We start from the raw sequence: 14,413 nt of genomic DNA on the forward strand, positions 1-14,413 counted from the left end.
AACGGCTTTAAAGTAGATGAAAAGTCAAACCACGTCTGATGAATTCTCTGGAACTGCATCATGCCGATTTTCCATCTAAAAGTTTCCCTCGTTTCATATTATATTTAATAATATTAACTATATGAGTCGAGGCATGGTTTGGGGTAATCTGGAGAAGTGAAGCAAATTAGGTACGTCTCTATCATTTTTATCTTGACGTGAAAACCCGAGAGAATGTCGGAAAATCGGGGTCTTTGATAAGTTCGTGTGACAGCAGGATTATCCGATTCAGACTACGAAAGGTTTATCATTAACGGTAAACCGTGTGCAAAGTTTTCCTTATACAAAGCCTCGGGCGGTGAAAGTTTTCACTTGGATACTATGAAAATACATGTCTATGAAAACATATCATACACATACGAAAAGCAGCATGAGTTATTTTTAAAATAATCTGATCGATACTGAAAGTTCCAGGCTAATTTTCATGGTTTTATAGTTGCGGTTGGTTATATTTGTGAATTCAATTAAACAGAAGCGACTTTCTCGGCTTTCTATTAGAAGTTTTAGAATGTTTGCATCCGCCTTTTGTTAAACTGAAAGAACTTTTCTTCTCAATATGCCGCAAAGGTACAAGTTTTAAAACTGTTTTTAAAAGTTACATTCGCTCTGAATAGTTTTAATCAAAGCGCTTATTCCTCCCTGTTTATTAGCTTTGCGCTTTTATTTTTTTGTAAATCAATTATTTGCTGCTATTAAACATGATATTCACAATTTTTATTATAGTAAAAATATATGTTTATAATATTATAAAGTTATTGCAAATAATTTAAATAAAAAGAATTATTGACATAATATGAATTGTTCGGTATGTATAATTGTTAATAAATTTTTATTTTCTCTTTGCAGGTAAGTCAACTTACAATATTCTTCCTATCGGCTGCATAATTTTTTATTTTAAAGTAAGTGTTTCACTTTTAAAGCTTAAATCATCAAAAATAAATAAATTTTTAAATAAAATGAAGATATTTTGTTAGCGATAATTTCTATTTTGTTAACCACACAAGTTTTGTTTTGGGAGTATTTTGATGATTTATCTCGAAAAATATCATTTTTACATACCTCCTTTACGTTTCACATGGCTTTCGTGTCAGTGGTTATTTTTATCTCTTATCCGATCGTTTTCATACTTTGCCATATTGCTCATTTTGGTCATCAATATGCGTTAATGTATCGTCTGTCAATTCGTTGGAGATAAAATTTCGTATACAACGCGTTTTAAACACGTGTAAAGTAAATCTCCCTGACGTTTAATAAGCGTTCGTCCCGTATCTTCCAAGCTGTTCGTCTTGATACGGCGATATAAAATTTTTATTGTTTAAACGCCTATAATTCACTCTATATTTTATGAAATTTGCTCTATTGGTTCTCGTTATCTCTAATATATAAATATTTATAGTTTTAACTCTCATATGTATATATAAATTTCAAATTTTGAGTGTAGCTTCTTGTAGGGTAATACACGATATATATATATTGATTTATGGCCAAAGATGTCAAATCTGACATTTCACGGCTAAAAGTATATCTCTTCACGGAGTTTTATCTGCGAGATAAGTATTCAATAAGAAGTTATGTTGTATCTAATTGTTAATATGATTTACAATAAGCTTACATACATTTAGTTTTTTACAATAAGCTTACATACATACAATTAGTTCAATAGCTACCCATAACCTCAAATTGCATTGTTTATTTCTCCAAAACAAACTTTCTAATCAATATAAGCTACACATGTACACAGATCAAACAGTGATAGTTTTATTTTTAGTTATCAGCTGATTTATTGAATGCTTCAATTAAACTGAATAATTTTAGGATAAATTAATCTAAATTTTTCGAATATACAGGTGTATGTTTATACCTTAGTAAATTTATTGGATTTCAAAGAACTAATAGGTTCTTATGATAAAATAATATACTTTTGATCATAAATTTTAATATTTATAGGTCATGTGATATTTATTTAATGTTAATTTTAAGTGTTTTTAAGAGGGCTGGACACCAACGCCTTGTCCATACAAACATATTACACTTCTCCCTTCCTCAATTATGGGATTAGAGAAATTATTTTTTAGTAGGCTATGGATATCTACTATAGGCATGTTTTTTTTTTTTTTTTTTTTTTTTTGATTAATTATTTTTTAAAGGAGCTAGGAGCCACCAAACATCTATAAAATCACCTCGTTTTTACACCCACGAAAAGAGTCCAGCGTGCTAATTTAACGGTTGATTTTTAAAAAAATACGAAGACACAAACATAGAAAATATCTTTCTCTTACCGATGATGAATTTATTTTGTAATTTTTCAAGTTTCGGGGGAGAAAACTAGAGAATACGAAACTTCAATATTTTCGATTTAAAATATGTATTATCTGGTTGAGTCGCAACTGTCGCATTCACTTGATATATCATCATCATCATCATCATCATTTACAGCCACTCACCATCCACTGCTGGATGAAGGCCTCTCCAACACGTTTCCACCCGTCTCTGTTTTGCTCAACACTCATCCATCTCACCCCGCACATTTTCCTAATTTCGTTCACCCATCTTCCTTGCGGTCTTCCTTTTACCCTTTTGCATTCTCTCGGGTACCATTCAAGCACTTCTTTTGTCCACCTTTCGTCCATCCTCCTAGCTACGTGACCCGCCCATTGCCATTTCAATCTCTTCACTCTATCCACTATGTCCACTACTCTTGTCATACTTCTCACCCACGTGTTCCGCTTTCTGTCTTTCCTCGTTATGCCAAGCATACAGAGCTCTATACTTCTTTGAGTGCATTGGATTTTATGTAGCATCTCGGTGTTCAGTGTCCAAGTTTCACATCCATACGTCATCACTGGCAAAACGCATTGATCAAAGATCTTTTTCTTCAGGCAGAGTGGCATTTTTGATTTAAAAACAGCATTCATCCGTCCAAATGCACTCCATCCTAATTTCATACATCTTTTTATCTCTTCATCTTGACTACCAGACATGTCAATTATTTGACCTAAATATTAATAATTATTTACTACTTCTACTGGTTTATCATCTAATGGGATGCTATCAGGCATGCAATAACTATTGAACATTAGTTTGGTCTTATCTACGTTAATTTTTAATCCTACTTTTCTACTTTCCCTGTCCAGCTGTGTTAGTCTGTTAAGTAGGTCAGCTGAATCACGAGCTATTAAAACTATATCATCTGCAAACCGAAGGTGACTCAAGAAGCGACCGTTGATGCTTACTCCGGCTTTGTCCCATTCCAAGTTCCTTAAAACTCCCTCAAGCACCGCATTGAATAACTTGGGCGAGATTGTATCTCCTTGTCTTACTCCTTTTCCTATGCTAAATCTATCTGTACCTGAAAAAATTTTAACCGAAGCTGTGGCATTCTTATATATTGCAGCTAACAGCCCCACATAGGGTTCCGGTATTCCCTGTGTTTGTAGAGCGTTAAGTACTGCATTGTGGCTCACTGTATCGAAGGCTTTCTCATAATCGACGAACCCTAGGCACAATGGCCGTTGATATTCGTTGGCGCGTTCGATTAGTTCGCCAACTACTTGGAGGTGATCCATTGTGCTGAAATTTGCCCTAAATCCTGCCTGTTCTATAGGTTGGTTCTCGTCGAGGATATTCTTCAGCCTTTCTGTAATAACCTTCGTGAAGAGCTTGTAGACCGCTGAAAGTAAACTAATGGGTCGGTAGTTCTTGATATCGCTTTTATCATCTTTTTTGTGTATTAAGATGATAGTTGCGTTATTCCATCCTTCTGGTATAGCTTGGTTACTTGATATATATGCACATATATATTGATATTGATATATATTGTCACATTCACTCAATATATACATTCACCCAATATACATATATATATCGAAGAAAGGAACGGCAACAAAATGAAGGTTTCGTGTATCCAGCTCTCTTAAGGAAAAATTATAAAAAGAAAAACTTATCTACAAAGTCATAATTTAATACATAATTTTCTTATTTTCATAGTCTTTATAGTTTGCAAATTAAATCTTGTTTGTTACTTTGTTTCATATCTGAAAAGTATAAATAGAGTTTTTATTGTAATTACCGATACTTTTCGCTAATTAATTAGTGTGAATATTGATAGTTCTGCTGTGAAAAACTGTATATAACCAAAAACCTTACATATATGGGAAAATTATACGAGCTGTGCACAAAGTGATATTCCTATTTCAGAGGCAGCACTGAAAAATCTGCCTTTCATAAACGCCCCTTGATAGACATCAAATTGTCCTTTAGCCAACCGTAAGCCACTCTTCAGACACCGGATTATTCAGCCACTTTTCCTCCGAAACTCTCAGCCCCACCCAAAGGTTCGGATCTTTACCCTAACCCTAGAATCTCTGTACCTTCGTGGAAAATCTGCCACCCCCGTTCCCTTTTTTTTCAGCGTCGGATCTTACGCGGCCACTTTCCATTACCAATTTGAACAATGTGCCCATTCATAAAATTTTCAAGTCCGAAAAATCCATTTTCACGTCCCCGGGATTTTCGGGCTTGTCGAGAGCGAGAACACAATGGATGAAAAGCGGCTGATATTTCAGCGATATTTGCCCGCGTGTATGTTTCGTTCCTGGTTTTCCTCTCTTTGTCGTAATGTATTGCGTGCGCGTGTGTTTTCCCCAAAATATTCTGCCATCCCCTATGTTTTTCGCGTGAGATGTTTGCAAGTTTTAAACTGAGCCTTCTCTCGCTCTGCCGTCTTTAAGCTTATTAGTAACCGTACTAGACTAAGCCTTTCGAGAGCTTTCTCATAACAAGTAATTCCGACTGCCGTAAGAATGGCAATTTACGTGCCGAAAATGTCGATGTCATGTTGTTTTCAAATGAAAATTTCACACAGTTTGTTGTTGATACGCTCTTAGTTACTTCGATGCTGTGTATACGGATATTTAAGCACAATGAATGATTAAGACATATTATATTTTTATATCGTCTCATTAAGCTCGATATTTCTGTTTTCTGTGTATTATATTTTGTGACGAATTTTAAGCCGTTGTTCTATGAAAAATCTTTTAATAAAACGATCATCTGAAAGATAATTTTCTCACATTCTTAAAATATAAATTCAACTTGATAATTATATACTCATCATTTTAAAATAGCGTGGCCAAAGGTTAAGAGGGCTGGACACCAGGACCTTCTCCATACAACCGTATTACATTTCTCCCTTCCTCAATTATGACACTAGAGAAATTATTTTTAATATGCTATGGATATCCATCATAGGCATGTTTCTATCTTTTTCTTTTTTTGATTAGTTATTTTTTATAGTAACTAGGAGCCACCAAATCTAAAAAATCGCCTCGTTTTTACACCCACAAAAAGAGTCCAGAGTGCTAATTTAACGGTTGATTTAAAAAAAATACAATATGATTCTAATACCGATGATGAATTTTTTTTTAAAATTGGTCCAGTTTCAGAGGAGAAAACTGGAGAATACGAAACCTCGATTTTGTCGATTTAAAATAGGTATTATCTGGTCTGGGCGCAACTGTCGCATTCACTCAATATATGTATATATTGATATCTATATATTGTCGCATTCACTCAATATATATATCGAAGAAAGGAACGGCAATAAAATTAAGGTTTCGGGTATCCAGCCCTCTTAATACCGAGTGATACAAACACAACTTTCCAAGTATTTTTTAAATAAAAACAATATGTAATTTCCAATTTAATAATTTATTTATGAGATTTGACTATGCTATTTTGTAACAATATTTGACTGAAACAAGTTAGTAATTTTAACGTATAATGTATCCATTATACATATATCATAATCCCACGGTAGCTCTATAACAGTAACATTTTGTCGTCCTACACCAAGTGACGCCAAATTATTCCAAACTTTTTTCACAGGATCAAATTCTGCTACTGATGTATTGTCTGATACTCCACCTGATATAAACATATAAATTATTAAAATCTTATTAATTCTAAATAATTATTAATAAATATAACATATTTACAGCCATACGAACCAACATAAAACGGTCTGTTTCTCAAAGTTCCAACTCCAACCCAACCACCGAATGGGATCTTGCTGATTAACATCCAAGTATCAATTCTGGGATCATATCGCTCCATCTCCAATTGGGGATCTTTCCCGTAATCTTCTTTATAGCCTCCGATTGCATAAATATACTCTCCAGCGGCTGCTAGCTGTATATTCATAATTTCCAATAAAAATTTGAAATATATGCAACTATTTGATTTAAACAAATAAAAATACATACATTAAAATAGGTACGAGTACGATTCATCGATGATTTAATCTGCCAACGATCAGCTTTTACGTTATAAACAACAACACTGTTGAAAAATTGATTTTTATCTCTACCTCCAGCCACATAAACTTCATCTCCAACTGTCGCAACTCCAAATGCTTCTCTATTTATAATCATAGGCATCACATATGACCAGGTTCTATTTACTAAATCCCATCTATGGACAATGAACATGAACATCAGATTTATCATTATATCTTGATCTCAAAGTCGACTGATTCAATCCTATTGGAAGGTTTTTGTTTCTAAAATTCATCCCTTTACTTATTTGTGACCAATTCTTAGGGATACTTAAGAAGTAGTCAAAAATAATAAAGGAACTTAAGGTGATTTATTTTAAACAAGTCACAACATTCCCACTCAATATTTATCTTAAGGATCAGCTGAAGGTTTTCCATCATTGGGGAGAATGTTCAGTTGATCCTAGATTGGAACTTCACCCAGTCATGAAGATGGTTTTGCAATAAGATGTAGAAGTTTTACATGTTTACATAACCTTGATTGATGATCTTATAATTTAAAATATAGTTTCTAACTATTTAATACCGACCTTTCGACAGTTTTAAGAGCTCCATTTTCTCCCATACCACCAATCGCATAAACTACTGCTGATCGACCTTTTCCAATAACAGCAATACCAAAATTATATCGTGATTCCTGTAAAGGTGCAATCGTTGTAACTCTGCCGTTTGTCAAATTATAAGATGTCACCTATGTAGGAATTTGAGCAAATATGAATAGTTTAATTTTTTTTGTAGATGATAATTTTAGTGAAATATAATTTGTACCGTATTTGAAGTTGCTTTATCAATTCCACCGATTATCATGAGCGAATCATCCACAAAAGCCGCCCCAAATCGAATTTTACTATTACTTATTTTTTTTAGTCGGTTCCAAGAGTATGAAGAAGCGTCGTAGATTTCTACGACGTCTGCTGTCTACATAAAAAAATATATATTTGTAGAAACAATTATTCTTATATTTAAAGTAAGAAAATATTAAACATATGGTAAAGGTTACGGAAACATGGAAGCTTCCCACAGCCAGGAATTTTTGAAAGGATTTTCGTGGCTTCGTTCGAGGAGATGTTAGAGCTGATCTTTGATCTGGGAAGAGATGATATCGCAGTGCTTCCAAAAAATAAGGACGACTCTCAGTCGATGGAAAAGTACTGGGTTCTACGACTGACAACAAATACTGAAAGTATTCAAAAATGGTTAAATTAAATAGTTATTTAAATTTTGAATTTTTGAATGATTTAATGATTTTACCTCAGCGGATAAAAGTGGCAACCGTACGAATTCTATAAGAAAATGCAACTCTGTCGTAGGATTCAAATGGTTGTAAGCCAGCCATCTTGTCACACTTTCAAAAACGACACTTTCCGAATACACGTTTAGATCATCGGACTCGATCAACCTCACGAAAAATTCCCGTTTCAACTGAAGGAAGTCATCTTTAAGTTGAATCTATAATCAAAGAACAGTTTTACCCTCTAATAATTTAACAATTAACAATTTTAATTTTATACTCACTTCCATAAAATGGCATCTAGCGAATTCGAAGGCCTTTACAATTTGATTCTCGTCGTATTGGTTCGAATACAGCAAAACTGTTAGCCAAACTGGATTATTTTCGCACATTTTACCATATACATAAGTAGTATCAACGCGTAGTACTCGCATAAAATACAATTCACAATGATCAACGTCAAAAATATAAACAACCGTAAAATGCAGATTAAAGTCATTATCTTATGCATGTTATTCACTGAATTATTTATCTACCAATAAGAATATTCTATGAAACAAACAACTAACATTGATTAAATATTCCATACACAGAGTTTTTCTTATCTTTCATGTGGTTAGCTATATCTTCAATTCCTTTTATCTTTATTTGTTACATTTAAAAATTCAATAGATTGAGTTGAATCTTCCAAATATAATGCTGGTTTGATATTTTTGGGGCTGGATGAATTGTAGGATTATCAATATTCATTTAGAAGATTTTATATTTAAAGGTGTATTTTTATTTATAGAAAATATACGAGGTTAAGTTTTCGTCAAAATTTTTTTTAAGTTCATAACTGTTAGATAAAACATTTTTTTTTTGTTTGAGATATAAGAAAATTGGAAAATATCACTGATTAGATTCATGTTTACGTATATTGTAAAATATAATTCCATAAAAACTCTACGTTGGTGTAAAATATTAATCTATGGTGTATTGTTGATTTTCATATCCAAAGCTCAATGTATGTATATATTTATAATAAAAATCTCATATAATCATATCAGCAACACATTTAATAGTTTGAGCTTTATTTATTGTACTAATTTTCACATTAAAAGCAATACATGTCGCATAAAAAAATCTTCGTAATAATTCATTATCAATGATCAAAATACTCCTTGAAAAATATCTTCATCATCTTTTATGAAACTTCACTCTCATTATTCCTACTGATATATCTTCTTATTGGAAATTATTACAGTTTTATCTTCCAAAAACAATGACGCACTGATATATGTTAAGACATATAATACATATGTTTATTTCTTATCACATAGATACATAGTAAAATATATTTTCAAAAAAGTTTTAAAAAAAATGATTTATTGTACAGAAACACGATCTAAAAGTATTTAACAAATCATTATATTTCATAATTCCATGGCAGTTCCACCATTATAACACCATTACGTCCAATTGTTAGCGGTGCTAAATCATTCCATACTCCTTTCTCAGGATCATATTCTTGCACTCTTGTGATATCTTTTTCTCCACCTAATATGCACATTATTATGTTTATGTAATAAATATTAAACCTTTTTTGCAATATATAAGTTAATGTTTGATGTTAAACTAACCAACATAAAACGGTCTTCCCATCAATGTTCCACTTCCTAACCAACCACCGAACGGGATCGATTCGATTAACTTCCAAGTATCTCTTCTGGGATCATAACGCTCGACTTCAAGTTGAGGATCTTGCCCAAAAAGTTCACTATATCCTCCAATTGCATAAATATGTTCACCAGCCACTGTTAACTACATATAAGCAATACACACTTATTTATTTATACATGCATGTGCTATATTAAACGTGATTCAAATAAGAATAATTAAGGACATACGCTACAATGACTCCTAACATGATACATCGACGCTTTTATCACCCAACGATCACTTTTTATATTGTAAACTTCCATGCTGTTGTAGTATTTGTTTTCCGACAACGAGTAACCTCCAGCTACATAAATATTATCACCAATTGTTGCCACTCCAACTTTTTCTCTTTTCATTAACATTGGCGATACATAAAACCATTTTCGGTTTTCTGCATCCCATCTATGAGTCGATTAAACGATTTTATAAAAACTTTGCTATTATCATGTTTTTAAATGTTTACAAAGCTGATACTCACTTTTCAACAGTTCTCAAGGCTGAAGTTTCTCCCCGGCCACCGATAGCATATATAATTGTTAATTGACCCTCTCCAACAACAGCAACACCCATATTACATCGTGCTTCTTGTAAAGATGCCATCGTTGAAACTGTACCGGATTTTAAATTATATGACACCACCTAAGAATTTGTTAGATTAGATGTGAGTTGCTTCATTCAAATTATGTCATGTCATGCAAGTTAAATATGTACCGTGTCCGTAAGTACTTCCCAAAGCCCGCCGATGCACATAAGTGAATCCTCCACAAAAGCGGCTCCATAAGAATATCTTTTGGAACCTAATGCTTTTAATAGTTTCCAAGAGTCAAGAGTTGCGTCATAGATTTCCATAACATCTGATTTCTGTATGAAAGTAGGTATATGCATATTGGTTACGTGCTTTTTTAATTTAAAAACGCATTAATCGTCTGATATAAAATTACGTCTAAATCCCAGTGTCCTACGGATAGATATTTTTGGTAGGATTTTCGTTGTTTTGTCCGAGGAGATATCATAGTTGGTCTTTGATCTGGGAAGAGATGGTATCGCAGAGCTTCCAAAAAATACGGTCGGCTCTCAGATGATGCGAATATGTAGGGCTCTACGTCTGACATTAAATACTGAAAGCATAAAAAATAGTTACATAAAACAATAAATATTCTGGAAAACTATTGTGATATTACATACCTCTGCAGATAATAGCGGCAATCGCACACATTCTATAAGAAGATGCAAATTGGCTTCTGGTTTCATGTGATTAAATTCCAGCCATCGCTTTACACTTTCAAATACGATATTTTCCGAATATGCATTTAATTCATCAGGCTTAATAAGTCTTGTGAAAAATTCCAATTTTAGTTCGAGAAAGTCATCTTTTAAGTGAATCTACAATTATGCAAAAATATATATATTTATTAGTAATTAGTATTACATTTTCAATAAATGCACTTTATTTTGTACTCACTTCCATAAAATTGTGTCGAGCGTATTCAAATGCCTTTTCAATTTCACTTTCATCGTATTGATCGGGATTCAACAAAACTGTCAACCAATCTGAATCGTCAATCTTACTCTCACATATTGTGATACTTAAAAACAATATCAAAATTGAAATGTTTAAAATCATTTTATTCGATTGGTGGCCCATGATGAAGTGATGCTATCTACTATTTGTGTCTTATTTTAAATGAAACGCGTTGTCATCAATCTTATCTTTATTCAATGGTGTTTTAAACCTAAGATATGATTATATGTTGTTTTTAATACAATATTTAGTAAGTCGGTAATATACTTTATGTATTGTATCTTTTAATCTCTCATCTGATTCTCGTGTTTTTAGATTTTAATCATAATCTTACGCATTCATGGCATCCATAAATAACACAAAATAAAATCCTGTAATATTATATTTTAACAGTTTGTAAATAAACTTACTTCCATAAAATGGTGAAGAGCGAATTGAATCATTGGTACTCTGATTCTCATTGTACAGATTGGGATCCAACAAAACTTTTAGCGAATCTTCTAAATCTAATCTAATCTAATCTAATCTAAATCTTCAGTTTTACTCTCACATTTCCTATCGAGTTGTTGTTATTCTTTCAAATATGTATGTATGTACGTATGTATAATGCAATGCTGAAAACGCCACTCAAATAATGTAATTAAAAATATGATAAAATATTGCAAATACATTTTTTCTATCGATATATCATTTAATTTGAAATTATCTTTGCACAAATTTATCTTCCAAAAACAATGATATAAGTAAAGACATATAATGTCAATTGACATATAATGTCAATTGACATATATGTCAATTTCTTACCACATAACATACATAGTAAAATATACTTCGATAGTGCAGTTGTTTGATATATAATATGTATTTTGATTGAACAATAAATATTTACAAAAATAAAAAGTTTTAGAGAAAATAAGCTATTTTATAGAAATATGATCTAAAAGTATTTAACAAATCATTATATTTCATAATTCCATGGCAGTTCTACCATTATAACACCATTACGTCCAATTGTTAGCGGTGCTAAATCATTCCATACTCCTTTCTCAGGATCATATTCTTGCATCATTGTATTGTCTTTTTCTCCACCTAATATGTACATTATTATGTTTATTTAATAAATATTAAATCTTTTTTGCAATATATAAGATTATGTTTGATGTTAAACTAACCAACATAAAATGGTCTTCCCATCATAGTCCCACTTCCTAACCAACCACCGAATTCGATCGATTCGATTAACTTCCAAGTATCTCTTCTGGGATCATAGCGTTCAACTTCAAGTTGGGCATCTGAATATCCAAACCTTTTTGCATACCCTCCAATTGCATAAATATACTCTCCAGCAACTGTTAACTACATGTTATCAATAATTAATAAATTATTAAAATATATCGCACATTATAAATAAAAAAAAACATACACTACAATGATTCCTAACACGATTCATTGGCGATTTTGGCACCCAACGATCAATTTTTGTATTGTAAACTTCCATACTGTTGTAGTAAAAGCCTTCATCAAAGGAGTGACCTCCGGCTACATAAATATCATTACCGATTGTCGCCACTCCAACTGCTTCTCTTTTCATTAACATCGGCATTACATAAACCCATTTTAGATTTTTAGTATCCCATCTGAGAACAATTAATATATCGATTATATAGGTAATTTGACGATCATCATGTTTTTTAATGTTTACAGAGCTGATACTGACTTTTCAACAGTTCTTAAGGCTGTATCTTCTCCCCAACCACCGATCGCATAAATAGCTGTTGATTGCTCCTCCTCAACAACGGCAATACCCATATTATATCGTGCATCTTGTAAAGGTGCCATCGTGGTCGATTTTCCCGATTTTAAATCATACGATAACACCTAAGAACTCGTACAAGTGGATATCAGACGATTTATGTACTATCGAGTCTTTAATACAAAATAAAATGTACCTCATTTTTAGTCTCATTAAAATATCCGCCAATGACCATTAGTGAATCCTTCACAAAAGCAGCTCCATAATAATATATTTCTTTAGATTCGAAATTTATTAATTCAGACCAACAATCGAGAGCTGCGTTATAGATTTCTACTACAGGTGATTTCTGTGTTAAATGTTAAAGTTTGATAATTGGTATTTTAATTTCGAAACATCTTAGGGCTGAAGTAACATTACCGTTGGTTTCGAACTTATAGCCAGGAACTTTTGGAACGATTTTCTAGGTTTAGTCTGAGGGGATGTCATAGTTGGTCTTTGATCTGGGAACAGATGATATCGCAGAGCTTCCACAAAATACGGATGGCTCTTAGATGATGCAAAAATGTAGGGATCTACATCTGACATTAAATACTGAAAGCATAAAAAATAGTTACGTAAAACATTAAATATTTTGGAAAACTATTGTGAAATTAGATACCTCTGCAGATAAAAGCGGCAATCGCACGAATTCAAGGAGTAAATGCAAAAAATATTGTGGTTTTAAATGTTTAAATGCCAGCCATCTTTTTACACTTTCAAATACGATTTCCTCCGAATGTGCATTTAAATCATCAGGTTCAATGAGTCTTGTAAAAAATTCCAAATTCAACTGAAGAAATTCATCTTCTAATTGAATCTTGAATTATAAAATAAATTTATATTTTTCAGTCAAGATGATATTTTAAATAATTTTAATTTGATACTCACTTCCATAAAATTGTGTCGAGCGAATTGAAAGGCTGTTTCGATTTGTTTTTCATCGTAGTCTTTGGGATGCAACAAAACATACAACCAGTCTGGATCGTCAAATTTACTTTCGCATATTTTGATACTTATAAATAGTATCAAAATTGAAATTTTTAAATTCATAACGAGTGGAAGATTTTCTCGTAGAATCCGATCAAAATGAGGTGTTGCAACTCACTCGAAATCTTATTTTATATAAAAATCAAGACGTATTTTACTCCATTTATCTAATCTCCGTTCAATTGTATCATTATTATTTTCGTAGAATATTTGATATTATTATTTTTTTTCAATACTATCAGATTCAGATAAACTGTATGTATTGTGCCACTTTTGTTTATTTGTGACACAATATCGTTCAAATGACGAGCACGACTTGAATCTGATGATGGAGATTATTATTAACTAGTGAATAGCCCGATGAAACATCATCGCATGGGTATAAAATTATTATATACTCGTATAAACCTAAAAAACCGTTATTTTCGTAGACTCTCATAGATAGTTTTCAATTCTTTATTTGTAATAATTTTCAATTCTTAAAGTTAAAGTGAACAAAATGTTAATTTAAGTTAACAAAATGTAATATTTTCCGATTATACACAAACGGTCATTGACCTCGTAACGTTGAATATTATTATTACACATAACAAATTACGTGCATATACATATGATGTGTATTTACAAACACGTATTCTGGGCAAGGATATGGCGTCCGGCGCGGACTCGTGAGAACATCGCGTTTGGATCGGAGGGTCCGAGCTTCGATTCCCGGCACCCGCGGTGAATGAAATCAATTTTTTTCTCGAATATCGTCAAAATATAAATAATTTAAATTTAAATTTAAATTTAATTAAAAATAAA

At 32.2% G+C, this 14,413-nt stretch overlaps 3 protein-coding genes across 3 annotated transcripts; all 3 read right to left on the bottom strand.

Moving 5' to 3' along the window:
• Positions 1-5,729: 5,729 nt before the first annotated feature.
• On the bottom strand, positions 5,730-8,077 carry LOC143920897 (uncharacterized). Its single transcript, XM_077443913.1, has 8 exons — positions 7,889-8,077; positions 7,625-7,822; positions 7,374-7,550; positions 7,142-7,291; positions 6,904-7,064; positions 6,303-6,510; positions 6,048-6,228; positions 5,730-5,964 (listed from the first exon to the last, which is right to left on the bottom strand). The coding sequence occupies exons 1-8, from the start codon at positions 8,036-8,038 to the stop codon at positions 5,771-5,773; spliced, it is 1,419 nt and encodes a 472-aa protein (XP_077300039.1). The 5' UTR covers positions 8,039-8,077; the 3' UTR covers positions 5,730-5,770.
• A 339-nt stretch (positions 8,078-8,416) lies between these two features.
• Positions 8,417-11,304, bottom strand: LOC143920936 (uncharacterized). Its single transcript, XM_077443975.1, has 9 exons — positions 11,238-11,304; positions 10,768-11,038; positions 10,491-10,688; positions 10,247-10,423; positions 10,017-10,166; positions 9,784-9,944; positions 9,494-9,707; positions 9,227-9,407; positions 8,417-9,143 (listed from the first exon to the last, which is right to left on the bottom strand). Exons 2-9 carry the CDS (start codon positions 10,948-10,950, stop codon positions 9,013-9,015), a joined length of 1,395 nt encoding a protein of 464 aa, XP_077300101.1. The 5' UTR covers positions 10,951-11,038; positions 11,238-11,304; the 3' UTR covers positions 8,417-9,012.
• Positions 11,305-11,503: 199 nt separating this feature from the next.
• LOC143921084 (kelch-like protein 24) lies at positions 11,504-13,746 on the bottom strand. The gene is made up of 8 exons (XM_077444210.1): positions 13,511-13,746; positions 13,242-13,439; positions 13,001-13,174; positions 12,777-12,929; positions 12,545-12,705; positions 12,251-12,464; positions 12,000-12,183; positions 11,504-11,916 (listed from the first exon to the last, which is right to left on the bottom strand). Exons 1-8 carry the CDS (start codon positions 13,670-13,672, stop codon positions 11,786-11,788), a joined length of 1,377 nt encoding a protein of 458 aa, XP_077300336.1. The 5' UTR covers positions 13,673-13,746; the 3' UTR covers positions 11,504-11,785.
• Positions 13,747-14,413: the final 667 nt, after the last annotated feature.

Source organism: Arctopsyche grandis, chromosome 13 (assembly GCF_051622035.1).
Source record: "Arctopsyche grandis isolate Sample6627 chromosome 13, ASM5162203v2, whole genome shotgun sequence".
In the NCBI taxonomy this organism is placed as follows: Eukaryota; Metazoa; Arthropoda; class Insecta; order Trichoptera; family Hydropsychidae; genus Arctopsyche; species Arctopsyche grandis.

Bases quoted from the DNA above. Each gene is read 5' to 3' on its own strand.
- LOC143920897 (XM_077443913.1), bottom strand. From the start codon at position 8,038: ATGCGAGTACTACGCGTTGATACTACTTATGTATATGGTAAAATGTGC. The intron at 7,551-7,624 runs GTAAAATCATTA...GAATACTTTCAG, and splicing joins TGCCACTTTTATCCGCTGAG to TATTTGTTGTCAGTCGTAGA. The intron at 6,511-6,903 runs GTCGGTATTAAA...CATTGTCCATAG, and splicing joins GCTCTTAAAACTGTCGAAAG to ATGGGATTTAGTAAATAGAA.
- LOC143920936 (XM_077443975.1), bottom strand. From the start codon at position 10,950: ATGGGCCACCAATCGAATAAAATGATTTTAAACATTTCAATTTTGATA. The intron at 10,689-10,767 runs GTGAGTACAAAA...GCATAATTGTAG, and splicing joins CTCGACACAATTTTATGGAA to ATTCACTTAAAAGATGACTT. The intron at 9,144-9,226 runs GTTAGTTTAACA...TGTGCATATTAG, and splicing joins GGGAAGACCGTTTTATGTTG to GTGGAGAAAAAGATATCACA.
- LOC143921084 (XM_077444210.1), bottom strand. From the start codon at position 13,672: ATGAATTTAAAAATTTCAATTTTGATACTATTTATAAGTATCAAAATA. The intron at 13,440-13,510 runs GTGAGTATCAAA...TTATAATTCAAG, and splicing joins CTCGACACAATTTTATGGAA to ATTCAATTAGAAGATGAATT. The intron at 12,184-12,250 runs GTATGTTTTTTT...GATAACATGTAG, and splicing joins GTGTTAGGAATCATTGTAGT to TTAACAGTTGCTGGAGAGTA.